This window comes from Stenella coeruleoalba (genome assembly GCF_951394435.1).
Source record: "Stenella coeruleoalba genome assembly, chromosome: 5".
In the NCBI taxonomy this organism is placed as follows: Eukaryota; Metazoa; Chordata; class Mammalia; order Artiodactyla; family Delphinidae; genus Stenella; species Stenella coeruleoalba.
Genome location: NC_137150.1, coordinates 24,283,467 through 24,311,387, shown reverse-complemented (window position 1 = coordinate 24,311,387; position 27,921 = coordinate 24,283,467). Strand labels below are relative to the sequence as shown.

The following is a 27,921-nucleotide window of genomic DNA, read 5'->3' as shown; positions in this document are numbered from 1 at the left end:
TCCACGCAGAGGAAAAGAAACAAAACACTGAGTTCTCATCCCTCCCTTTCACATGATAAAGGCAGAAATAAGATGAATCCTGTCTCCCGCCTTTCCTTCCGTCCTTTCTCCTCTAGCACCTCCTCCCCTGTTTTGGAAGTTTCTGGTCCCCTGCAGTGTGAAAGGAGGAGGTGCTCCCTCTGCCTGACTCCGCCTTCCCTTCTCACATCCTCCCAGCCCGCTGTGCTCTCTCCACGTGTCACTGACTAGGCCAGTAGCCCCCATGGCTCTTCCTGGCCCAGAGGACCCCAGCATCGCCCTTACATCACTTTTCAGTCCGCCTTCACCTGGCACTTCGAGAGCAAGGGCTTAGCACTGCCAATTGCGTAGACAGTAGAAGATGGCTTTAAATACATAAATAAAACAATTGTGCTTTTTAACAAAATTTTATTAGGATTAAGTCAAATTAGAAAACTTCCTGCTTTGCCATTTGCCATATTTACCCGGAATGACCATGTTATACTTAGCTGAGTAGAAAACAATTTATGTCCCTGGATTCTACTGTTTGGAAAGCAAGAGAATCTGCATAGTGGCGTGCCCGGCACCACCATGGTTCATGTCTAAAGCCAAATAACTGGTCAGCAAAGCCTATGTTACTTCCAAGCTTTGGGCCCCAGGAAGGTGTCATTCCTACCTACCTCCAGGCACAGACTCATCAGAGCCTGGGCACCTGTGACTGGGGTCTGCTTTTTTAGGAGTCTGATATTAACATTTGCATTTCAAGAGAAGCTGTGTTTGAGGTATCTTAATGGCTTAAAAGTTGCGCAGCTAAATTAAAAGCTATTGCGTTGGTCTCCCCGCCATGGGCCATGAGCCGTGCCTTGTAAAAATGCTCCTGATGCTGCGTCCTTGTCGCCTCCGTGTGGTCTCTGCTCATCCTCAGCCCCGATGCTCTCGCTCCTGCCCCTGCACTGCTGTCGAGCTGTGAGAGTTGGAATTGGAGGACAGGTCAGGGTTCCTGTCCCGAATCCTGCTGCGTGCAGAGGAACCTGTGCTAAGGAATCTCATCACTCAGCAGACAGAGGGACCTGCCGTGGAGCCAGGAAGTGACTCAGATGCAAGCGAGGACAGGAAGGCTGAAACATGGTATGGAGAAGAGGACCCCGCTGTCCCTGGAAGGGGTCCTACCAAGGTGAAGAGTGGCACTGCATTTAGTGCGGAGTACAACAAAGCTGTCACCCACAGCTTCAAGCAACGGGAGGAGCAACTTGAAGTGAATGCGGAGAACCGCGGGTCCCCAGGCGGCGTGGGCTCTGTGAGGCCGTCAACAGCGGTATCAAGCAAGCACTTATGTGGGCAAATATCCGTGGGTCATTTGGAGCGAGTGGGAGCCTAGGTTCTAAACATATAAAACGTCTCACTTCCTGAAGAACCGGGCATTCCCTCCAGCTTAGGAGACACACATTTAAGCTCAGAAACTCTTTTTCTGATTTTTTTTTTTTTTTTTTTTTTTTTTTTGCAGTACGCGGGCCTCTCACTGCCGTGGCCTCTCCCGTTGCGGAGCACAGGCTCCGGACGCGCAGGCTCAGCGGCCATGGCTCACGGGCCCAGTCGCTCCGCGGCATGTGGGATCCTCCCGGACCGGGGCACGAACCCGTGTCCCCTGCATCGGCAGGCGAACTCTCAACCACTGCGCCACCAGGGAAGCCCTCTTTTTCTAATTTTTAAACTCTCCTTAATGAAGGGAATAGAATCCCAAATCTGAGTGAAGGGCCCAGAGAGCTGCACACAGAAAAGAAACACCCTGCAGACACAGCGCATCTGTTTCATCCTCCCAGCAGCTAGACTCCTCCCTCCCTCCCCTCTGCATCCTTCCCACCCCACCCAATTCATTAATAAAAATGGCGCTGTCAAAAACTTAAATGCAGTTGCGTAATATAGAGGGATGATAATAAATTCTCATTTCTGCAGGCACCAGAGGATACACGTGATAAGGTTTTGAATCTCTCCAATTGATGCTCTTCATACATTTTCCAGCCTCTCCTCCACGCAGCCTCATCGGCTTGGCTTGATCCTCAGTGATCCCTCCATTACCTGTGATTACCTCGGTGCTGTTCACGCCCATTAATTCAGCTGGGACTGACCCGGAGTTTGCTCAAGCTTGAGTCCATAGCCTCCTAGGCCAAGGTCCCCCTCATAAATGTTTTCCTTGCTTGGAGTCTGGGGTGAAGCTTTCTGGTCCAGACCCGGCCTTGCAGGAGGGCTGCAGGGTGAGGTCGCTTGCTCCTGGTAATTCATGGCCAGTTCATCCTGGTTTACAATACATTCTACATCGTCCTCTTTGAGCTGTTCCTGGTTTTGGAAAGAAAGAGAGGTCACTTCCTGATAAAAGCAGAAAACAATAGCAGTCCTACAGTGTTAGAAACTAGGATGTTTGTTTTCCTTTTTTAACTGCCCTGTCTTGTCTCAGCTGACGTTCCTGGTATGGCAGATGTCACGTTTTCCCTCCCTGTGGGTAAGAGAACATGTGCTAATTGAGCACCTCTGTGGATAAGGAAGTTAAAATACAATGCAGTGGATTTTTTTGAATGGATACGTAATCTGGGTGAGAGGAGTTAGGAGTTTGCAGAATCCTGTGACCTCAGAGTACGGAATGATTCTCAATGTAGGTTTTGTAACACTCCTGCCTATCACAAAATTCTTAAAACTCAATGTCTGTTATATTTTCTCTACAAAGTATATCCTCACAGCATGTTTCTTGGGATGAGTGTCACAGGGCTAAAAAGGGTTGGAAGTTACCATAGCAGATAATGGTGGAAATGAACTAGATCCGGCCACTAAAGTTTTCCTCAGACAGAACTTCCCTTAAGGAAAGGAATTAAAATCTCAACTCTTCTTCCATTGGTTTTTGGAAGACCACACAAAATTACCTGTAGAATGAACCCTGGCTAGGTGACCTCAGCTCGGTGGTTTCCAACTTTGGCCTGTCTTGGAATCACTTGGTGAAGCACAGATGCTGGGCCCCTGAGACCAGAGTTCTGATGTAGGGCCTGAGAACTTGCAGTTGTAACAAGTTTCCAAGCGATGCTGAGGCTGCCGGTCTGAGGACACACTTTGAGAACCGCTGGCTCAGGCTGTGGCGTCCTGAGCACGTCTGAGATCTGAGACGCCTTTTTCTCTGTTTAGACAAGGGGTCAGCCAGCTGGACAACCTCCAAGGGTGCCACAAACTCCAAGATTCTACTCCTCGCCAATCCCTGACACTCTGATTTACTGATAAGGATTCTAATTGCTTCTCAGCATTTTTGATTCCACCCCCTTGAGCTATAAAGCACAGGCCTGATATTCTAAATCTCGAAACACAGCACTTTGTGGGGGCACATGCCTTCTTTTATAGTTTCTAAATTCATCTTATGGTTAAAAATATTGGTCACAATAAAAAATTTGCATTTTTAAAAAGAAGAATGAGCCCACATTAGCAACAACTGAAAAGAGAAGAGAGATGATTCTTGGTGCCGTGAATTTTAAAAACGCTTCCTCCTCATGCTGGGAAGAAATAGCTCTGAGGTTCCCGGGCTCATCAGTATTCACCATGCCTGTCCCTCTCGGGATATTTACTCACCCCATAGGCCTGAGGACTGGTGAGCAGTCTGGAAATTGGGCCGCACCATTCAGGTAATGTTGTGGTCAGCGGAGGACCAGAGTGGGTTAAAATTGGTTTCAGATATCTGCGAGGCCTGTTAGGGAATACTTGCCAAGAGGAAGCCAGGATTTAGTTTCTTACACAGCACAAACATTTGCATGCCGCGAAAGAGACAGTTATTTTTACATTTAAATCGCCTACTCCCTCATTTAGGAGGTAATTTGGCCCGCAGAAATGGCTGGTTATATTCTTTGCTCCACACCCGTTCCCAGCCCTCCTCGTGGTCTTTAATGATGGAGAAATGGCGCCTCGACCTGAATGACTTGAATAGCAGCATACGAGACTGTGTTTTCCTAAAACCGCACACACATCTTAAACCAGAGGTAATTGTCACAAAGAAGCAAGAGGTATTTCATAAAACGTTCACTCATTCTAGGACTGGGTAGTGAACAGAGATTGTTTACCAAAATACTTTATTTTCACTATTCAACACAGTCACTTTATACTTCATACATCAATGCATCTCCATACGAAATAATGTAAATAAGCTGGGCTTATTTTACTGTCTAGCACCTGTCTTTCCCCCCTCTTCATCCCAAAGTGCTCTAACAAGTTAAAAGTAAAACCTGTTCATCTAAAGCCGTTATGCTTCCCTCCAATCTAGCAATAATGAAATCCCTAGAGGCTGCCTCAGGTCGCCTTATTTATTTATTTATTTTCCTCCAAGAAAAGTAGTGAAATTATTTCACCATTCTATCAGAAACAGCTTTTAAGCTTTGTATTATTTCCTCTTCTGGAGAATAGGTCACCTCATCAACTTTCTGAAATGCTCTAATAAATAGGGAAAGGGAAAACAAAATGGAAGGCAGTTACCATCGGCTTGTGAGGATGTACAGTCACCCCCAGGCACTGAAGACAAGAGGGAATCTAGGCGATGGCTCTACTGCAGCCCACCCACCGCTGGACGGTGACAACATTCTGTCATGCCTGGGATGCTCTGAGAGTGTGGGACAGAGGGAGGATGCAGCCCACATGGGCCGGGAATCTGGTTGCCTCTGGCTTCAAATCACTCACCACCACAGTGGGGACAAAGCAGGTGAGGCTCATGAACACAGCCTAGTTATGACGTGAGGAGAGCGACTGAAAAGATGCTTAAGAGGGTCTGTAATTGCAACTGCGAATAGAAAACTTGACGACTCTTTTCAGATGAGCAGCTGTTGTGCTCAGTTAAGGACCGGGAAGATATTAAAGCTCAGAGCCTGGCATTCTCTGCAACATCGTGTAAGTCTATCTACAACTCTGGAAAGTCCTTGATGATTTGCCATTAATTTTTATTACAGAGTGTTATTACCTTCATTTTATGGATGAAAGAATTGAAGCCTAGAGATATGATGATTTTAAATAATCTGGAGGCTCCCTTTGCTATTTGAATCCACCACTGTCATCCCCTAGTGAAAGGTAATTTATCAGAGCACAATCGTGCATGTGACCAGCTGGTTCTCTAGAGAGAAAAGCTTGCAGACAGCACCCCTGCTGGTGAGCTGCAGACCCTCTCAGGCAGGGGGCATGTGGTCTTACTAGGTTTTATGGTGTGCATAGGTCAGGGAAATTTTTTTTTTTTTTTTTTTTTTTTTTAGGGAGGTGAGGTGGACGATATATATATATATATATATATATATATATATATATTATACAACTGAAGTATAAATCAAAGAAAATCCAGCCAATTTTATTTCCAGATGGAAAAGTGACAGCAAGTAAGCAACATTTTTAGCAATGTTGTGTAAATAAAAATGAGGTCTGTTGTTTAAGAGAGGCCTGGGCAACTTCCATTGTTTGAGGTTCTCAATATCATGAAAAATCACAATGCCAAAGTCATGCTACAAAAGGAAAACACAAATTTAAACTTGCACAAGGCACATTTTCTTCTTTTCATCCTGATGAGGTATCTCTTCAACTTTATGTGTCTTGTTATTGGAGCTAACACTTAATGACTTCCTTTGTAGCTTTCTGTGACTGTGAGGCCTGGACCAAATGGGCTACCATCTGGCCCCTCTGGACAAGCTCTGGGATTTTCGACTCAGAAGACTTGGGCACAGCTGCCAGCTCTGACCCTTCACCGACTCTATGACCTGTGGTCTAGTGATTGACCCCTGTGAGCCTCAAGCGTTGCCATGGATATTAACTGAAATAACATGGAAAAGAGGTGTTACACTTTCACATGCCATTCAAATGCTATTTTATTTAAAAACATTATTTTCTAAGCAATACTTTCTGGAGACAGTGGTGTGTCAATTATTGTGCAAATAACAGAGAGGAAATGATATGAGGGTAGAGGTGAGAGAGCGGCACTCCTGGCATTTGCTGCAGCATTGGGAGTCGCAGGCTAGTTAGTGGTTGGAAGATTTGAGCTGCTCCTACACCAAAAATAGCTATTTGGGTTAAACATTGTTGTATGGGGGGGCTGGCGTCAGGTAGTAGGTGAGAGGTGGGAGAATTTGCTGACATAAGACTCTTCTAGGAAACTCATGATGCCATTCTGGCTGTGCTGGAGTCTCAGTAGCGGCAAGTCAAAGGAAGGACACATACACCGCGTGGCAAAAGTGAACGGAACATGTAAGCACCATCCGCAGACACGAAGGATGTGGACCAGAGTCTACGTTCTCCAACGTCTTGGTTTGCCCAATGCTTGCCATATATAATGTGCTCAGTGGATGTTTGTTGAATTTATAGTTTAGGAAAATATTCATGGGTATTATGAGTGATGGAGGTGGATTCTGGGTAACTGTGTCAAGGGAAGAATGAAGGGAGCAGATTACAGCCAACAAATGAGGATTTCCTGAGGATAAAAGCCTAAGGAAGGTCAAGTCAGAGATGGATCTCTTGGGCCTAGGTTATTAGAGAAAGGGGACCATGTGGTAACGGCATAAAATAAAGTGGTTAGAAAACAACTTTGTGCTTCACTCATTCAATCATTCATTTGTTCCTTCATATACTCACACGTTTTTATGTTATGCGCTAAACTACTGAAGTACCCACACAAGGAAATTAACAATTACATTACAGAATGGAAAGCTCCCTTGTCTCTAGACGGTGGTCTTCTTGAGGGCAGGGCTGTCCCCTTCAGCTGGATACAATGCTCGGCACATTTTAGATGTTCAAGAAATAGTTGTTGAATTAATGATGAAAACAGGCTCAAAGAGAGGAAAAGAATTTCTCAGTGGAACACAGCCAGTTAGTTATTGGCAGAGCTGGGCCTGAGACCCCAGACATTTCCACCACATTGGGCACCTTCCTGCTGGTATAGAGAAACTGAGTAACAAGTCTCATCTAATTGGATAACTTATTTGGAATTGGGGACTCAGTGACTTTCTGAGTTCTTCATTGCTGAGCAGTATCTGGAAAGTGGCTGGATCTCCAGGATTACCTGAATTATTAAAAAGTAAAAAAACTCTTTTGATCTACAGGAAACCCCAACTGCCGATTTTGCAAAATGTGTTATTTTTCTTATCAGGTTCTAGTATATGTTCGGAGAGAGAGAGAGATTCCCCATTGGGTATTTCTGGTACAGCTAGTTTTGCTTTTCTAATAAGCTTGAAATGCATTGAGATGAAATGTTAAGCTCTGGGGGGGAAAAAAAAAACAATGACTTTTCTCATCTTTAAAGGGCATAAGTTTGGGAAGAGCAGTCTGTTTCAGGAGATGTAAGTAAAAGCTGGAACCCTACCTGGAATTTAACATGTGTGAAATAGGAAAGACAATTAACTCAGGCCAAAGGAGAAAATGCATCTGCTATCAGCAGGTCCAGAGCTAAATTTAGTGCTTAACTGAACCAACATCCAAAATAGTGGTGACATTGATTTCTCTCTTTTGTTAGTTTCTGTTTTGATTATTCTAAGTCCTCATGTTTTGTCCCTTGTAAGTTGCCAAAACCAATGGGTGCACAGCTTGCTCCTGCCTATGCCTCTCATAACACGGTCCTACATAGATTGGTCAGATGCAGAAACCCCAAGCAAAGATCCAGCTCCACAAAAAAATCTGCCCCTTTGAAGGGAGTAAGCCCCATTGCCCTGTACTATGGACTGAAAGTTTGTGTTCTCCCAAAATTCACATGTTGAAGCCCTGACCCCCACTGTGATGGTATCTGGAGATGGCACCTTTGGGAGGTAATTAGGGTTAGATGAGATCATGAGGGTGGGGCCTTCCTGAGGGGATTAGTGTCCTTATAAGAAGAGAATCCAGAGAGTTTGCTCTCCCTCTCTCCACATGTCCACAAAGGGGTCATGTGAACACACAGTGAGGTAGTGCCTGTTTGCAAGCCTGGAAGAGAGTTCTCACTAGAACCTGACCGTGCTGGCACCCTAAGCTCAGACTTCCAGTCCCCAGAACTGTGATAAAATAAGTTTCTGTTGTTTAAGCCAGCATTTTATGGTATTTTGTTATGGCAGCCTGAGAAGACTAACATGCCCCTGTTTCTGGACTTCTTGAAAAGTCTTTGATTTCAGAACCCTGAAGAGCTATGTTCTATCTTGGCTTTCTCTAAACATGCCTCATCGTGAAGACCATCTTGGCATTTGTTAAAAATTCAGATGTCCAAGTCTTGCCCTGGAGATTTTGATTTGGCAGGTCTGGGAAGTTGCCCGGGACTCTGAATTTTCAATGGCCCAGGCAACTGATGATCAGGCAAGTATGGAACACAGTGGTCTCTCTCCAGAGTATTGCCCTCCATATGAGATTTAGATCTTAAATAGGAAGAAAAAGAACATGGCCTCTTATGTCCATAAAGCCATCATTTTTAGGGTGAGCATAGGTATAAGATAAGCCCATTTTGCCCAGAACCCAGACCTGACTAAAGCCAATTGTTTCAACTTGTCCCTGGGGAATGGGTCAGCAACTTGGCTCAACAAGATACAGTCTTGATGATGTTACACCTGAGAGTGGAATAATGAAGCATTGCATCTTGGCTTGAGTAGGAAGACTTTGTGCCTATTGGGAGCATTTGCATGTGTTTGTATGTATAAGCTTGATAAATGGTCTTGTTATCAGGAAAAAATTCTTGTTAATTCAGAGGTGTGTAGAGAAGGAAAGCACATTTATCTTTTTAGGAATACACCCTGCATCTTTTTATTTATAAGACATTTCTCTATACCTTATTTTCTCTTTACAACTGTAGGTGGGTATTATAGTCCCATTTTAAAGATCAAGAAATGTGTAATCAGATGGCTTTTCGATTCTCTTCTAAACTATCTTTAGCTCCCTTTCCAGAGCGCATTTAACTTCCAGGGCTGACTTGCTACCAGAGATGGTCAGGGATCAATGGCAGGTGAGTAGGGAAGGGTAAGTGCATCCCAGAGTGGGAGCTGACCTTGCCCTCCAAGCCCATATGTTACTGCAGGAAACCAGGTCCCATTTGCTATGGACTTGCTGAGTCCCCACACTGGTATTTACTCAGCATCCATGAACAGAACAAGTAGAGGATAGCCCCAAATTGTACACACCCCATCATTCTTTGATTCCAATATACAAATCACACCCTTTATGCTTTATTTCACAGGAAATGTGGGCTAATAAATTGAATTGAGTGTGTTCTCCTTCTTCCTTAGGATATGTTGGATTCTGTAATTTGACACACTGTCTTGCCATCTTGTTTAAGTATGTGATGAAAAATTTTGCTGAGGTGTATTTGGGGTTCAGGTTGGAGGAAGACTTTAAGAGTCCAACCAAAAGCCCTCTTCTTTAAGCTGTTTTATCACTCTGTTCTCTCTACCTTGAGGGAGGACTTCCCATTCTGCACTGGCACACACAGAGAACGTAGAGGTGTGGTCCTGTCTTTGCAGCAGCCACTCTATTTCAAGAACAAGCTATCAAGAATATACAATGGAATATTACTCAGCCATAAAAAAGTACGAAATTGCATCATTTGTAGTGATGTGGAAGAATCTAGAGTCTGTTATACAGAGTGAAGTAAGTCAGAAAGAGAAAAACAAATATCGTATATTAACGCATACATATGGAATCTAGAAAAATGGTACTGATGAACATATTTGCAGGCCAGAAAAGAGACACAGGTGTAGAGAACGGACTTGTGGACACAGGGGGAAAGGGGAGGGTGGGACGAAGTGAGAGAGTAGCACTGACATATATACACTACCATTTGTAAAATAGATAGCTAGTGGGAAGCTGTTGTATAGCACAGGGAGCTCAGCTTGGTGCTTTGTGATGACCTAGAGGGGTGGGACGGGGGGGTGGCAGGGAGGCTCAAGAGGGAGGGGATATATATATACACATAGCTGATTCACTTCGTTCTACAGCAGAAACTAATACAACATGGTAAAGCAATTATACTTCAATTTAGAAAAAAAAAGAAAAAAAAAGAAAAACAAGGAAAAGGCAGAAACCCGCTATTCACATACAAGGGTGAACATGTGTTCCTTTTTGGTTGACTATCCTAACCTTTACCATTTTAAAGGAAATTGCCCTGGACAAGTGCTAGGGCAGAAAGGAAGCCCGATAAACACCCTGAGGGGTAAGCAGAACTGTCTGGAATAAGATAGCAAGGAGTGACTGCAAGCCCCTTCAGCCTGGTCTCTGAGCTCTGCTACTCACATGTCTGTTTGGAGAATGGCTCTCCCTTCAAGGCCAGGCTGGTTTGTCCCTTCCTCCCAATAGCCATCTTAGATCTGCCACGCTGAACTGCTTCAGCTCCATGACAGATCCAGAGCAACATGTATAATACATATCTGCCTGACAGCATTTATCACATTGTCTTAAAGCTGATTGTTTACATCTCCATCTTCCTCTTTAGACTCTAAGCTCCTTGAGGGAGCTTATAAAATAAAATCTTTTTATTGTAAAATGAAAAAGTGATACATCAAACGTCATAAATCTAATGTGTATCTTAATGGATCATTATAAGGCATGGAAACCTTCCAGATTCCAGGAAATGGAACTATGTCACCTACCCTTGAAGCCCTTTTCAGGTGTCTCATCCTAATCAAAACTTCTTCCTCTCTCCAAAAGGAACTACTATCCTGATTTTTATACAAGTCACTTCCTTGAGTTTTTAATTACAGTTTTGTCACTTAAATGTACATTCTGGCACACTACAGTTTGGTCTTGCCTATTTTTAAAAATGTGTTATGTCTTTTAATCTATAGATTCCTCTTCCACCTTTTCTTTATAATTTATTTGCTGAAGAACCTGGGCCATTGGACCTGTGGAGTTTCCCATGGTCTGAATTGCTGATTGCAAACTCATGTGCAGCCCAGCATGTTCCTCTGCCCTTCATATCTCCTGCAAATGGCCATTTGGATCCAGAAACTGGATCAGATTCAGGCTTTATTCTACCCCTTCTGCAAGACTAAAGAAGGCACATCATATCTGGTTGTCTCTCTTTGTGTGATTTTAGCAGCCACTGATGTGTAATAGCTATATCTATTTGCTCACTGGGGTGGGCAAACAGGGAAATTCTAATTTTATCCTTTTATTATTTTATTAGGTAGAATACTTTTATAAAGAGACACTTTTCATTTGTCCTATTGGGATATTCAGTGGAATAGTCAATACAGGAAAGGCAAGATAAATGTTTGATTTATTCCCTCTATTTACTAGTTTTCCAGATAATGATTGGTTATGACCCTCTGAAAATGACTGATTCTTTGTTTAAATATCACCACAAAGTAATGGTGAATTTAAATGAATTTGATTGCAATTTTTATCACTGTTGAAGCTCAAACTGAATCTCTTTGGTCAATGGGAATCTTCAGATCAGCTTCTGAGTCCTATTGACATGATGCCAGTATCTTTGATAGCTTCCTTGTCATCTGCATGGCAAGTTGTAGGTTCATCTTATACATTTCTGTTTCAGACCTCAAAGAAGCTATTTCTCCAAACTTCTCTGAGTTTTATTTTCCAGTGGGAAAGGGTACTTTAACAGCACAACCTGGGCACCAAAGGTTGCAATATAAAATGGGGTGCTGGCAAATGTATAACAACTGACTCTCGTAAAAAAAGGGCAGATTTGTAGCATTTCCTGATTTTCATGGTGTAAATACTCCCATTATGGCTGATTTCAATATACCAACATGGAGTCATTAAATGTGGAGTTGGGACAAATGTGTACAATCTGTTCTTACCAGCTCTTGTAAACCAGCTTCACCACACCACTGATTATATATCTCATGAGTTCCTATGGATACTTCCAATTCAAGTTCAAGAACTTCTGATTCTCAGGGACATAGGGGATGATAGAATTAGAATACTCCACAATGACTCATTTGTTTTATCCGTAGTATTATACTTACAGTAGTCTCATAATCATAATATACTACCACTGTAATAATTACATCATATATTAAAAATGTTTGCTTATCCTTCCTCCATTCTAACTTCTCATTAAAAAAAGAAAATCTATAGTAGAACTATTCATAGTTGTACTATATTTACATTGTCAGAATATATAACCATTACATTCTATACTCTCTCTCAGCCCTCATGTAATCTTAGCACTACGGGTAACTGTACGTTTAATGTTCACCTTCAGGCCTTATGTCAATGTCTTTCTAGTCATTTTGATTCTTTGAAGCTTGTTCTTTAGTAGATTCCATAGGAAGGACTCATGGAAACATTCGCTGAGTTCTCGAATATTGATGAGAGTTAGTGCCCTTTATATATTGAAACTGTTTTTCTGGAAATAAAATTGTTGGCTTATACTTTCTTTATTTGATTACTTAAATATGTTTCTATTTTCTTTTAACATAAGGAGTTGCTCCTGAAAAGTCTAATGAAAATATAATTTTCTCTCCCTTATAAATCACATTTTTTTCCTCTAAATGTCTGAAGGACTTTTTAAAATTTTTCATTAATTTCACTAATTTTTTCCTGATGTTTGCTGTTCCTAGTTGATAGCCTCAGGTACATGGTGTGCTCTTTCAATGTGTAGTTCCCAATGTGTTAAATGTGTGTGTTGTATTTCAGGGAAGTTCTCTTGAGTTAGGACTTGTTCTGTTTCCTTGCTTTGCTCTTTTTTCAGGGATTCCTGTTTTCTAGATGTTCCATCTCCTGTGCCTATCTTCAATATTTGACACTTTCTCTTGAATCTTTTTAATCATTTTCTTCATTTATTTTTGACTTAAAAACTTCTCTTTCTTTTCACTTGCATTTTCTCTTAAGGTATTATCCATTGTGTTTATTTGCTTTTGTAGTCTTTCTAATTCACTATTCATTTCTGAAATAATTTTAAAAAAATTTTAAATTGTTTCCAGAGCTTTTTTCTAATTCTGATTTATTTCGTTCTTTCATAGCTCATATCATTTTTTTTTTTTTGGTTTGTTTTTTTTTTTTTTTTTTTGCAGCACACGGGCCTCTCACTGTTGTGGTCTCTCCCGTTGCGGAGCACCGGCTCCGGAGACGCAGGCCCAGCGGCCATGGCTCATGGGCCCAGCTGCTCCGTGGCATGTGGGATCCTCCCAGACCGGGGCACGAACCCGCGTCCCCTGCATCGGCAGGCGGACTCTCAACCACTGCGCCACCAGGGAAGCCTCTCGTATCATTTTTTTAAGGTCTTTTAACTTGCTTTAATATAGCATGTTATAGTTTTGATTTATTTATGGGCACATCTTTCTGGCATGTTTTCATTATTTGTGGAGATGTTATTCTGCTCCTCATCCTCTTATTTGTTTTTTTTTCCTTATAATAAGTCTCTATGGGATTTGACTTCTATTCTTTTCTGTTGTTCTTATGTAAAATTAGTTTTCCTAAAGTTATAGAATAAGATAGGGTTCAGGAAAGCTGTTCTGACTTCACAGGGTTCCCTCTTCTGTTGTTTTTATATAGTGGTAAACATGGTGGCTTGCATTCTGAGATTTCCTGCCCTGTTTCCTGTGCCCACCGCACTTCCCCCCACCCCCAACTGATCTGGACCTTGTCTTTCCTTTATCACTGTTGTCTCTATGCAGCTCAATTTTAACTCCACTCCAAGGCCATTTCTCCTGAGTGTAGGGCCTGACCTTGAAGGGAGACTTCTGAAAAAATGCCCGTGTGCTCATCACTCGTGTACAATTTTGAGAGCTCTCAGGGGTCTTGACAGCCCATTCAGTCCTTATTCCTGGGACCTTCCACTTATTCCTCTTAGAGAAAACTACATCCCCCACTCCCTGCCCCAACACCAGGTTTAGGGATGTTTATCAAATTGGTCCAACTACACTTTCCAGAAAATACTATTGGCCATTCAGTTCTCCTGATTTCAGATGTTACCTCAGATGTTACCCTATTGCTTCCTTTTTCCTCCTGAATGGACACTTGTACTATTGGTAGTTTGTTTCCCTTCACTTTTAATTTGGAGTTTGTGAGAAAACTTGCCCCTAGTTTTGCTGTAAATGTGTCCATGGATTTTGGTTTTGTTACCTAATTGTTCTGCCTATTTTTTTTTTTAAATTAAAATTTTTTTTACTTACTTTTTAAAATTGTTCTGCCTTTTTTTTTTTTTTTTTTTTTTTTGCAGTACGCGGGCCTCTCTCTCACTGTTGTGACCTCTCCCATTGCGGAGCACAGGCTCTGGACGCGCAGGCTCAGTGGTCATGGCTCACGGGCCCAGCCGCTCTGTAGCACGTGGGATCTTCCCAGACTGGGGCACGAACCCGTGTCCCCTGCATCGGCAGGCGGACTCTCAACTACTGCACCACCAGGGAAGCCGTGTTCTGCCTATTTTTATGTAGGGATTTGGAGAGATTGAGAGACTGCTGTTGATGCCACTGCCATCTTCCCAGAATCCTCCAGGACTGAATTTTATTTGATCTTCTATCTTTGGTGATTAGTATCCAGCACATTACTAATGAATGGGGATGTGGTCTAGTTAGATTTGTAAATTGTGCTCTGTCTGAACTGCCTAAGCTAACTGGGGACTGTCCATAATTCAACCAATGTGGCTTAGATTTATCGATATGGACTTCCTATGTCCCAGCCAGATGAGCTGATGGTACCTGGAGCCATGATTCCCAACCTTCCCTGGCCTTGGACTGGCATCTCTGAAAGAATGCCTGTGTGCTCATCATTTGCGTAAAATTTCATGTGACATTTCAGAGAGTTCCCAGATGCCTTGAAATGCATCCATGTTCCCCTAGAGGTCCTGAGCTAGGAAACTCTGGTGATTAAGTATTAAGGACAAGGGCCGACTAAAGGCCGATAAAATGATGTGCTTGCTATCTTATTTGTACCGGGAGTTGGTTTTATCAGCGATATCTATAGGATCTAACTATCAAATGTTAATTCTGTTGGGCTTCTCGGTTCCAGATAGACAATCCAGGGACGGAGAAAGGGCAGTGGAGTTTGCTGAAAGGTTAAAGGAAAGAAGACAGTTGTAGGATACCAAAGCAGCCAGTGTAAGTAGGGCAAGTGGACAGGAGATAAACAGGGGGAAATATTGGAATCATGAAGCTGGAGGAAACCTGAGAGTTCATCTGATCCACAGCCTTGGATCTAAATACAAAAGAAAGTCTAAACCTGGGTTTTTTCCAAGTGTGGTCACCTGCTCATCTGCGTCAGAATCATTGTTGCTTCTTAAAATGCAGATTTCCAGGCCCTGACCCCCTTAGGTGGGGGCCTAGCAATCTGCATATTAAGAACTCCCTGAAAACCACTGGTCTAAATGATGCAGAGCAGAACGGCATCCTGTCTCTTGAAGAACTCTGGACGTGGAGGTACAATATCTATGAGCTGCACAGTGCAGTAATAACCATGATGACAACAGTATTACTTTCACTTTTACCACCATTGCTTCTCCTCCTACTACTGTGGCCTTAACATTTTTCCCTTTGGGCACAGGATGGGATCACAGATTTCCAGGAATCTTTGCTGCCTATCAGACGCAGTTAAATCCATTTGCACCATATGGGAGGTTGCATCTGGCTCATTGTTTCGAGAGAAGACAGTTCTGGAGAAGAACGCTGCTGACACTCACATGGAGTGGGTCTTGGCTTTTCGTGGCCTTCTGGTTGTTAGGGGAAGTGCTGCCCCGGACCGGGGCATGAACCCGTGTCCCCTGCATCGGCAGGCGGACTCTCAACCACTGCGCCATACTTTTTTAAGCACAGGTCTGGCCACGTAATAAGCACTCAGCAAACATTAGTTAACGTTATTATTTTCACTGTGTCCTTTGAGGAGTTGTGTGTATTAGAAACATATTCCAAATATCCCCAAGTCAATTTACTCACGAAAACCCCTCCCTGTGCCCCAAGGATTTCCTAATATTTCTTCTGCTGGCTGCTGGAGCCCAGAGGAAGGTACTGCAAAGTTTCTCTCAGAAGATTCCCTTCTGTTCTTGGAGCTGTGCCCCACGTGTTGGTGCCCAGGGAGGATCTGCTCACTGTTTCATGTCAGCAGGGTTTCAATGGAGCACTTACATTCCAAGGCTCCTGACACAGGAACGACCTGTCTCCACGGGAGTGAGGCACTCGCTCAGAAGCGGGGTGTTTTCATGTTGGGCATCGGGTTTTTAAGGTCGCCCTAGAGCAGCCCTTTCTCATCGTTGTATTTGTTTCTCTGGGCTCTGGTTGTCCTTGAGGACAATCCAACTTTCCTATACTCTGAAGACACTGTCTCTTCCTGGCCATTTATCGAACTCCTTACTATTGAGAAAGACAAATCTCTGTCGCTCTGTCTCTCTCTCTCTCTCTCTCTCTCACACACACACACACACCAGCAACGCTGACTGCTGTAACCCACTGAGTCAGTTACGCATATGGGAATCAGGGTATGTGACACTGGGTTATTTGAAGCTATGAAATGAAGCCCCATTCAGGACACATTAGAAACTCCTTTTCCTTTGACTGAGAGGACATAAGAGGAGAGCCCTTTGTTGTTACAGGGTCACATGTCACACATGTGACCCTGTAACACACACACACACACACACACACACACACACACACACACACACACACCAGCAACGCTGACTGCTGTAACTCACTGAGTCAGTTACACATATGGGAATCAGGGTATGTGACACTGGGTTATTTGAAGCTATGAAATGAAGCCCCATTCAGGACACATTAGAAACTCCTTTTCCTTTGACTGAGAGGACATAAGAGGAGAGCCCTTTGTTGTTACAGGGTCACATGTCATAAATAATCTCATTCTGCTCTCCAGGCACATTTTTCTCTCAGATGCAGTCACTTTCAAACTTTTTTCCCCCTTTAACCCCTACCTGGAAATACATTTTATAATTGCTTCTCAGTACGTGTCCTAACATCTGCCGAGTCATAAAAGTAAAAATACTGCTGTGATGCACTTGGGTCTATTCCTATTTTTATTCTTTGTCCTATTCTCCATCCTATCCTATCCTACCTTATCCTATCCTACCCTACCCTATCGTATCCTATCCCATCCCATTCAGTCTGTCTTCTATATATCTTTCTCCTGAGCATTGCTAGGATTCACCAATATCCAGGTCTCCTCGTCTTTCAGGTACATCAGCATCTTTGAAGAAGTTGCCTCGGCTTCCTTGAAGTAGGTGGGGCTATATCACTAATTCTGGCCCATGTGCTGTGGTCACGGTGACTAGTGTCACTTCTACGCTGAAACATCGGAAGCCAGCAAACCTCCAGCTCACTCTTTCCCTGATACAGTGATCCCAGGAGGCCTCAGGTTGAGGTGGTGGACGCACAGATCAAAGCTGCCTGCATCACTGAGTTGCCTCATGGAGGTCTGTTGCCCTAGAGGGTCACCTGCATCTTTAGCAGCCTTTAAGTAAGAGAGAAATAAAAATGTTTGTTGGGCCACTGAGATTTGGGAAGTGTCTGTTACCACAGGATAGTCTATCCTATTTTAATATGGTATTCTTGTGTATTTCTTTCTTTCTTTTTTTTAAGAAATGCTGGTCCTGGGTTACTGAAACGATTCCATGACCCACCATGGGTAGCCTCCTACAATTTGCAAATCTTTTTTTCAAAGCATCTGCCACATCGACAGCCCCAAAGTTTAGGTAGAGAGAGAACGCCACAGAGGAGGGCAAGCACGTACCAGGACAGTCTCTCTTCAGGGCTCCAAATACTGGGGATTGGTTGACTTAAGGACTACTTGGTTGTGTGACTTGGGACCTAGAGAGTTAGGTTACAATAGTTTTGGTGGGGAGGCACCAGGGACTAGTTCCAAAGGTGACTGAGTAGTGCATTTACCCTTTCTGTGGGACATTTTTTTGCCTTTTGGATGTACGTGGATCCAGATTCAGGCCTCATATATATTGCATTTTATCAATAGTCCTATGTGCGCTGAGAACCCAAATAAGCAGTGTATCCTGCTTATTATTGAAAGAACTTGGAGTACAATCGCATGACTGCTACTACTGTACTGTCAAGCGGTGAGATCAGAGGCCTCTATCATGGCTGCGTCCTCGACTAGATACTTGAATTTCATCATCCTCTGTTGATCCTACTTACTTTCCCAACCCTATTCCCCATACTTTTCCACAATCCTTAGTTTCTGATAAATGTAGTTGGGCACTGATTCCTGCTTTCGTATCACTGTCTCTCTGGGCCTTTGCATATGCCGTTCCCTCCATTTAAACAGCTTTTCTTTTCACCTTGGCACTTGGAAATCCTACATCCTTTCAGACACAGCTCAACTGTCACCGTCTCTGAAATCCCATTGATCTTTTATTTACTCCTCTTCTAGGACTTACCACTCTCTACCTTATGATGATTAAAGTTCAATTCTCCTCCCGCCATCCTACCTTGAGCCAGAGCTGCTCTCTTTTAGTTTTTTTGTCTTGGGGTTCCTCATAAAATTCCATCCAAATAAAAGGCTGCCCAAGAACAACAATAACCACAACACATACCCTAAAGTTAGAAAATCCACTGACTTAAAAAAATAACGTTGAGGGACTTCCCTGGTGGCACGGTGGTTAAGAATCCACCTGCCAATGCGGGGGATACGGGTTTGAGCCCTGGTCCAGGAAGATCCCATGTACTGCGGAGCAACTAAGCCCATGCACCACAACTACTGAGCCTGCGCTCTAGAGCCCGCGCGCCACAACTACTGAGCCCGCGTGCTGCAACTACTCAAGCCTGCACGCCTAGAGCCCGCGCTCTGCAGCAAGAGAAGCCACTGCAATGAGAAGCCTGCGCACCACAACAAAAGAGTAGACCCCGCCCTCCACAACTAGAGAAAGCCCGTGTGTGGCAATGGAAGACCCAACGCAGCCAAAATAATAATAATAATAATAAAAAATTAAAAAAAAAAACAAGGTTGATTTATTAAGACATGGAAGGCCTTTGTAGGCTACTCACTGTTCCCATATTTACCAAATACTATACGGACTTTTATCTTTGCATGCTCTGTTTCTTTTATAAGGAACGTCGTTCCTCAATATCTTTGGGGGAGGCCCATTTATTCTTTAAAGCCTATGGGATAATTGCTTTTTGCCTATCCAATATCCAGTCTCCCTTTCTCCTTTATGATAGCAAGAGGTTCTATTTCCTCAGCAGATTAGGTGTCCAATGACATTGAAGAAGTTTGTTGGGTAGAATTTCTAGAGAAACTCTGCAAAGAGAGCTTCAATTTCGTCCTTTTTCCTTTCTTGCCCGGCACTTGTATGCGCTGTCTGAAGCTCCAGCAGCCATTTTGGAACCATAAGGTAAACTTGAGGATAGAATCTGTATACTAAGGATGGTAGAGGAGAAAGATAGTAGGACCATAGGAATACTGATGACATCATAGAACTCTGTTACCAGCTGTAGACTGTTTAATCCTGGACTTCTTTTACATGAGATGAAACCTCTATTTTGATTAAGCTATATTTTTTTGGATTTTTGTTATATGCAGCAAAACATAATCCTAATGGATATACCGCTCAAATTCTTCTTTGTCACCATCCCTGTATCCTAACTAGGGAATTTTTTTTCCTGGGGCTCCCACAGGCCTTCACTCAACTTTCTGAGTATATTTATGTTGATATATAAGAACTATTTGACTATATATCTCCTCCCCTGTAAGACTGTGAGCTCCTTGAGGGAGGAACATTGTCTCATTCCTTTTCGTGTCTGCGGTGCTTAGTGTCCGGTAGCTAGAAATGAGTCCTCTCAACTGATGTTTGTTGAGTTGAATTGAGACCTGAAAAGGATTTCAGGTTTTCTGTTAACTTGCAAATTCTTTGGGAAAGGGTATTATCTGAAACCCGAACCTTATTTGGGATTTAGTTGGCAAGAAATAAAATCATGGGAAATGACACTGGACGGGGGCCTTTGGGATGAGGGTGTGAGGGATGAGTAGGGCTGAACTGGCCACAGGAGGAAAGGTGGGAAAAATCACAGCCATGGATTTCAGCCAATCTGGATCTCCCTAGGGCAGCTCTTGTTTGCTGTTATGCTTTTCTGTACACAGACCTCGCTCCCTGGAGAGCCCTAGAGGAGGCTGCCTGCATTAGGAATGCTTTACCTCATCCCTCCTGCCTCTCTGAGAGGCAAAGCTTCTCTCCCGAGACCAGGTATCACAGATAACTGGCTCCTTGGGCATAGCTGCGAGTGCCTCCTGCATGCCCCAGCCCTGTCCCCTTGGTCCTCCCAAACCACTTTGGAAGGGTCTGTCACTCTTGAGTTGCAAGATTAAATGAATGCATGTTTGGATAAGATGCCTTTGGGCCCTAGATCAAAGTCTTACCTACCCGGGCTCTAGACCCCTTTCAGAGCGAGTATAAAACCTGCCCCCCGCCTTTCAGTGAATTACGGGTGCAGAAGGAGAGAAGTCCTACATATCCACCGTATCAACACATCTTCTCAGGAGCAGAGCTCAGGTGGCGTCCTCTGAAACCGGTGAGCTGAGAAAATGGAAAGACGCGCTTTCTATTAAAACCGTTCAAAAATTTTATTGGCGTGGACAAATATGATCCTTTGGCTACATAAAACCACTGGAGGGCCAATTAAACCATGCCACGTGATATGATTCTTCTCTCCTTGTAAAAATAATAAAAAATGTTTCGGGAGGTTTGCTGTGCTTTTGTGTGTCTGCTTTAATAAACGGTTCCAGGGTCTTTCTGTTGTTGTTGTTAAGTCACAGATCTGGATATAAGCCAAACCAGTGGCAGGAGCTGTCCCGATTGCCACAGAAAAGGAAGAAAAAGCACCGAGTCGTTGTACGATTTCACTCTCCTAAATCAAACCTTCCATTTGCCACAATTATTTACCATTGCTTTGTAATTGTGAGGAGACAGCTGAGTGGAGCTGGAAGTCTATTCGTTCTTTAAAGTGACATAAAACGGCACTTGGAGTGCCAAACGATAATTGTTCTTTTCTCCCTGTTAATATCCAGCCGCTGCTAGGAGTTCTGTGAAAGGTTCATTTAATGCCAGCTCCAGAAACTTCTGTGGGATTTGGTTCTTGGCCTCTCTTTTGAAAACCAATTTGAAATCACCCTCAGGAACTGGGAAGGCTGAATTGGTTGTGACTTTCAGTCAGAATTCCTCTCTAAATATTTTAGCAGGATGGAGAAATCTCCCTCATTTACAACCCTGTCCTACTCAGTAGGGGTATGGGTGAGAAATAGTGGCAGTTTCTCAGACATACGATTACTTCAAGGACATTTCCAGCTCCACCTGAATCTTAGGAACTGGAATTTGGTAAGAAACTAGATCTTATGAGATTTTCACCTAATCTAATAGGACCTTGGTGGCGAGACAAAAACTGGAAGTCCATGGGAACCACTCTGCAAGGATGGGAGGGTCCTTGCTCTTTGGCTACGCTCTCAGGGGTTCCCGCACCCCACAACGAAGTGACCATGTATGGGTAATCTGCCAATCCAATGAAACTTTCTGCTGACAAAATGAACGATACAGGGCTTCCCTGCTGGCGCAGTGGTTGAGAGTCCGCCGGCCGATGCAGGGGACGCGGGTTCGTGCCGTGGTCCGGGAGGATCCCACATGCCGCAGAGCGGCTGGGCCTGTGAGCCATGGCCGCTGAGCCTGCGCGTCCGGAGCCTGTGCTCCGCAACGGGAGAGGCCACAACAGTGAGAGGCCCGCGTACCGCATAAAAAAAAAAAAAAAAAAAAAAAAAAGAGCGATACAGATTGGCTGCGTCCTTTGGCTCTACGTGAGTTTCCAAACACCCTTGAGATCCCTGTTGATTGACTACAGATAGGGCAGGGAAGGTAAAGACGTGCTGTTATCAATGGGCCTTTCTACTGTACGGATGAATTCCTACTACTCCTGCCTTCCAGTTTCACATTCTATGCAACACTGTCGAGTTTCTGACCTGGGTTAGAATCAAAAGCAGCGAGCTCATGCCTCTCTGACCCTCTGGCTCAGAATTGCAATATTAATGGTGTCCAGCATTTATTAACACTAAGTATATTGGAAACTCTGTGTTAAGTGCTTTACGTGAATAATCTCCTTAAATCCTAGGAAGTAGCTTTATCATTATCCCCATTTTATGGGTGAGGAAACTGAGGCCCAGGGAGTTGAAGCCATTCAGCTAGGAGATGGTGAAGCCAGAATGCACACTTGAGCCGCTGCACTGCCAGCCTCACTTCCCCTCGCTTTGACTCTGGAGCTCAGAGCACGACGATCACATCTCTGGCTTCGGAAAAAGTCAGCAGAGGTGCCTCTTAGAAAGGACCTTCATTTTCTGCGTTCTCTGAGCCTGCTTCAGCACCATTCATACCTGAGGCCATCAACGCAGTAGGTGACTGTGGCCCAGGAACTTTGTGGCATGATAATGGGCTTAGGTTAGGAACAGAATTATTGGTGTGAAAAGATTTGCCGTGGGGCAGACTTCCATTTGCAATGGTTGGAGTTTTAATAGTTTGTCCCACGTATCCCTCGTTCCTTGAGTTTTGAAAAAGAAGAGAAGGAGAGGAAAGCAGAGACACCCTGGAAGAGGCACTGGGCTGTCTCACCCTCCTCCCTTTCTTTCTGCTACGTATAGTTTTGAGGTTCTATTCATGAGCTGTAGTGTTTTGAGCCTTTTAGGAATTGAATACACAGTTGAGGGAGTATGAGATGTGACTTAATAACCCAGAACCCGGGAGGGGTTGGATACAGGGTTTAGTAATGTCCTCAGAACTGAAAGATTCTCTTCTCTTTCAACCAACCAAAGGGAGGCCAAGGACATTCAAGAGTTGGTGACTTTGGAAGTTGGGGGATTTTCCCCTTCCACGTGCCATCTGCTGATTGAACGGTAGTTGTTATTTTCTCCTAACTGAGCTTCTTTTTTTGAGGCTGATTTTAAGTGTTCGCAAAGGAAGGCAAGTGTGTGCTCTGGAGGTGGTAGGGGTAGGAAGCAGCGGGGTCTCGATAAACCTTCCCAGGATCTGCCTGAGAGCTTCGGCCAGGCCCTGGCCCTGTGCACACAGTGTTGCCAGACATAGCGGCTCTGCGACCTTCTTGAGGATTTGGAGGAGGCCAAGCCAGGCACTCTACGGCTCTTTCTGTTGGCTCCTGCAGGGCCAAGGGCTTCTGATGCCATTCAGAGCCCTTGGAGTAAATCTGACATTTGAAAGGAGGCCAGGGCATTCTTGGTATAGGCGGTGCCCGGCCTCGAGCCGATTACCGAGGTTTATAGCCTGGTGACATTCCCTCCGGCTCCCAACTTTCCTCTCGGCCAGGGCCTCACAGGGTGTTCTTGTTCAGGCTAAGCTGCATTGTTTTGTGCTGTGGACAGACATTCTTTTTCTCCCATTGATTCTTCCCAGTTTAGGGATGCAGCTCTGTCTGGATATAAATGGAGGTGGAAACAATCACACCAGATTTCAGTGACTTCAGATAACCATCACAGTGGCATCTTCTGGGGTTTCCCCCAGGAAGTAAATAACTCAGATTAACTCCAAACTCTTTAGAATAAAACTTCATAGTGTCTGCTAGACTGTGAAATGCAGGTGCCGATGCAGGTCACCTTTGAGTCATCATAGCCCACGACATGAGAAGTCTTAAAGCAAAATGTGGCTCCCCTATTTCTGGACCTCACAAGGTAGGTGTCAGCAAAATTCTCCATCTCTCAACCCCTTCTCTGTCCTAGTAGCTGGGCTGGTGGGGAATGGGTGAGAACCACTGGCAAACAGGGGAGGCCCAAGAATGCCCGGCCAGGCAGCTCTAGAAGGGCCGCTGGCGTGACCCGGACAAGGCAACAAAGCAGATACCGTTTCCTAGCCTCTGTTTGACCTGAGGCTTGGCCAGCTTATACCCTGGGCAAAAGTCTTGCATTGCCAATTTAGAAGAGTGCTAATACAGCAAACTATGAATAATTGGATGACTCAAAAAATAGCGTGTTAAGGGGCAGACATCAAAGGGTGCAATGGACCAGAGGGAAAAAATTCTTTTCTCTCTTCTTTATCCTCTGGGAGTTTCTCTTCCTGTGCTTACCATTGCTAGCTTCTCTTGTGATCTCGCATCTCATTTCTGTGATTCACAGGTGACTGAAGTGGAAATACGAAGCAGGAGCAGATCGCCCATTGTTTTGAGTTATCCCTGCAAATTCACTCTCTTTGCCGACACGGTGAAGGAGCTGACTGTGTAGCTATTCCCCCTGGGTTTGGAATAATTCCCGTTGCTGCTATTCATGCAGCCCAGGACAATCATTTTCCCATTTTCTGCTCAGCACCTTGTCCTTCAGTGGCGATGGAATAATAGTGAGTTAGTTTATAGAATCGTTGTACCTATAGACCTTTGCACTTTAGTTAGGAATGGCCTGGGGTAAGAGGAGAATTTGCATGAAGTGGATGCCAAAGGGGATTTTAGAGATTAAAAAATGTCCCAGAGGTAAACTATTTGGTTTTTCCAGAGGGCTTAAAATTATGCCAAGTGCTTACACTTAAGTATCGCTAGGGTGCTATTCTCCAGTAGATCTGGCCTGTCCCCCCACAATGTCTTCCTGGAAGAAAAACAAATTGAGGCTTTTGATTGATTTGTTTTTGTTCAGAAAAGCTGAAATGGAATTAACTTCATAGGTGGAGAACTGGTCTCTGCTTCTACTGCTGACAGTAAGGACTACAATAGGAAACAAATGGAACATTTCCTTCTGAACAGAGTTGCAGTGAATTGAGAACTAAAGAGCTTATGGAAAATAGCTTTCAAATGATTATTTTTGTTTGCTTAAATGCTTGATTATGATGATTGTGATTCCAGCGATACACAGAGACAGCATGGGAAAAAAGCTAAGCCTAGACTCCTGTTATAACAGAAACCACAGAACACATCACACTTCATAAAATCCAAGTGCTCATAGGTTTCCTGGGACTGCTAAGTAAAATATAAATACGCTGTTCAGGTTCTCCTTGTTTGCATTTTCAAGGCCAAGAATTCTTTTTAGGCTTTCTTTAAAAGGTTTACCTTGGCCTTGGGTCACTGTAACACTTATGAAATGAAACTTGAACTTGGAATTTTCTTGCTTTGCCTGCAAAGGTTGGCCCTCTGGTTTACAACAAGAGGCTTTTGGGGGTGACGAATACATCCGCTGATGGCTCAGGGTTTCAGACAACAGGATCATTCCAGCCCCTGAACTGGACAGTTCTTGGTGGGATGATTTCATCACTGCTGCAGAGGCAAACCCGGCTACAGCATCACTATCAAGCAGAGCCCTATTGACAGCCATGTTCCGTGAAGTAATTTTTCTTGTTTTTTGCTTAGAAAGAGTAGGACCATGACAGGCATGCAGTCACTTTAACTTCTCAGACCATGACCAAGATGAATAATATGAATAAACCCTGAACCAAGAACCTAAAGGCAAACATGATGGGACAATCAAGTAGAGAACTACAAATGGTCTTGGAAGATCCAAGTGCTGCCTTGGCAATTTTAAGCTCTGATCTTCTCTGGCCAAAAGCAAACCAAATCCCCTTGCCTCTGCCCTCATCCAACCTGCACAATGGCCCCAGGGATGATGAGGAAGCAGTGGCAAGAGAACTGACACTGTTGGTGGATGGTTCAGGGGGCTGGCAAATGGCTTCGAGAGCATTCCACCGTCAGCCTGTTAACCTGCCTCAGCCTGAGAAGGACTGAGATCACTTGATAACTGCTGGTTTGCTCAGCGGGGCTCTCAGTGGTAGCACAGGCTGGGAGCAGAACGTTTTGTGCTCAGGGTGAATGGGGCCAGGTGATGCTTACAGGGCCCTTGTCTACACCTGCTCTGTTTCGGAGTGAAACAGATGAGCTTGGTGTTGGAGGCTCAATTCACTGCCCCCCAGAAAACCAACAGCCAGTGACACGTTGTGCCAGTAGCAAGGCTGCTCTGGTACACTTTGACTTGGCTTTTTGTTTCATTCAGTTTCAAGAACGTTTGTGAATCGTTTTTTAAAGATGCCCCCTGTCTTTACCCTTTCAGCCCTGAAGCTCTTGAAAAGGCCAAGACACGGCAAGGACACTTCACATTTCTCCTGGCCCAAATCGACCTCCTTGTCTCCCTCTCCCTAAGACCTGTTCCTCCCCTTATACTCCCTGTCTCACTGAAGAAGACTCCATCCTCCAGTTTCATGCTCAAGCATGGGGCTGACCTTCAGCTCTCTCTTCTTCCATCCCCACCACAGCCAATCAATCCATCAGTCACCAAGTTCTATCTATTCCACCTGCCAAAGACCTCCCTATCCATCCATCCATCCATCCATCCATCCATCCATCCATCATTCCATCCATCCATCCATCCACTTCTCTCCAGCCCACAGCTGCAGTCCTCACCCAGGCTGCCAGCACTTCTCCCCCAGGTGCCTGTAACAGTCTCCTCACTGGTCTAGGGGCTCTGCCGACTGACCCCAGTTCACTGCCCCACTTCCACTCCCAGTCGCAGTAAGAGTGGTTCTTCTTCAATGTTGACTAGATCATGATACTTCCGTGCCTACAACACCATCAAGGGCTTCCCATGGCCCTGAAAAGTCTCACCTCCTTAGCCTGATGCAACTGGACTCTTTGAGACCTGTCTCCTTCAATGTAACCACACGTGCTGAGTCCTATCTTTTCTCATCCTTTGCACTTGCTCTTTCCTCCACCTGAGTGCTGACTCCACCACTGTCCATGGCTCCTCTTCTTCCTCAGTTTTCAGGACTCAAGGGTCAGTTCCTCCCAGAAGCTTCCCCTGACCCTCCCTCCTCTGGACTTCCACAACCTGCACCCATTGTAACTAGTGGGACGTTGTAATCTAATGTCAGAACTAGGACACCTATGAGAGTGACAGGGTCACTTGTACATATTATGCACAGACAACAGGCAAACCCAGGCTGTATGGTCACCCTTATCATGGCATTTATCACACCTTCAAATTGCTTATTAACTGGCCAGGTCACTCCCCGCCCTGGCCGGCAGACGGCAAGGTCCCTGATGACAGAGGATGCCCAGTTTTCAATGGAGTTGCTTCCATAGTAGGTGCTCAATACATATTTTTTAAATGAATGAAAGAAGGGATGAAAATGACTGAAACAAATAAGAGTCTGGTCATGTGGTCCCAGACTCCAGAGTTTGATGTAAAGTCATTTGTCCCCAAACCCTGCTGGTAGGCCTTGATGTCTAATGGACCTAGATTTTCTCTCTGTTTCTCCTCTGAAGAGGCCCTCAGCCATCACAAAGAGCACAGAGAAAGGATGTACTAGACTTCCTTGCTAACACTCCCAAAATTCTTAATTCCAAAGCACGTCTGGCTGAAATGAAGCAGATGGGTCGGGTCTTGAAGTGTGTTTCCTGGTGGATAAGCACCTTAGGATGTTGCGACATGTTAAATGGGTTCTGGGCCCAAATGAGTCATGGAAATTAAGCACGTCTCTTTATTGCTAAGGCTCACTGTGAAATCATCAGTGTTTCTGAAGTTTAGATAGACACAGAACCTATCCCCCTTACCTCTCCCATTTCCCAGCCTTCATGTTCCATGGAACCTGCTTTGAGAACCAATAAAATCAAGTTGCCAGGCCGTCTCTATGTAGGTGAAAGCTTTGAGTCCCTCAAGGCCAGGCCTGTACTTTACTCATCTCTCCCCATTGCCTAGACCAGTTGGCACACAGTTGACACTCAGAAAAAATGTTTGTTGCATGTGGACTGGAATGCCATGCACTCAATGGAAGACAGAAGAGCTTGGGGTTGGGGGAAGCCATGTCACCCTGCCACACTGGCCCTGCAGGTGGCCTAGGGAAGGGGAGGAGGCCGACTTGCCTGAAAATGACACGGGGAAGCGATGAGGTTGGTGAAGCTTGTCTGTCACGCTTTGAGCCGTGCCCTCCTTGACCTCATACCCTGTTCCCATCCCACCTCCCCCATGGATTTGGCTGTCATTGTCTGTTCACCAAAACACTGAGCTGGTGAAGCTTAGTCTCACTCAGTGGTGTTTGCTTAGATGGCTCCTGCT

The 27,921-nt window shown here is 44.4% G+C and overlaps 1 protein-coding gene across 1 annotated transcript in view; it reads right to left on the bottom strand.

The window, feature by feature from the left end:
• Positions 1–470: 470 nt before the first annotated feature.
• The window catches only part of SLC9A9 (solute carrier family 9 member A9), a 540,287-nt gene continuing 512,836 nt past the window's right edge, over positions 471–27,921 (bottom strand). Inside the window, exons 15-16 of the mRNA XM_079923147.1 lie at positions 3,601–3,706; positions 471–2,331 (exon numbers count right to left, since the gene is read on the bottom strand). Of these exons, the coding sequence (XP_079779273.1) occupies positions 2,104–2,331; positions 3,601–3,706 (334 nt within the window). The 3' untranslated portion in view covers positions 471–2,103. The remainder of the gene's footprint in view (positions 2,332–3,600; positions 3,707–27,921) is intronic.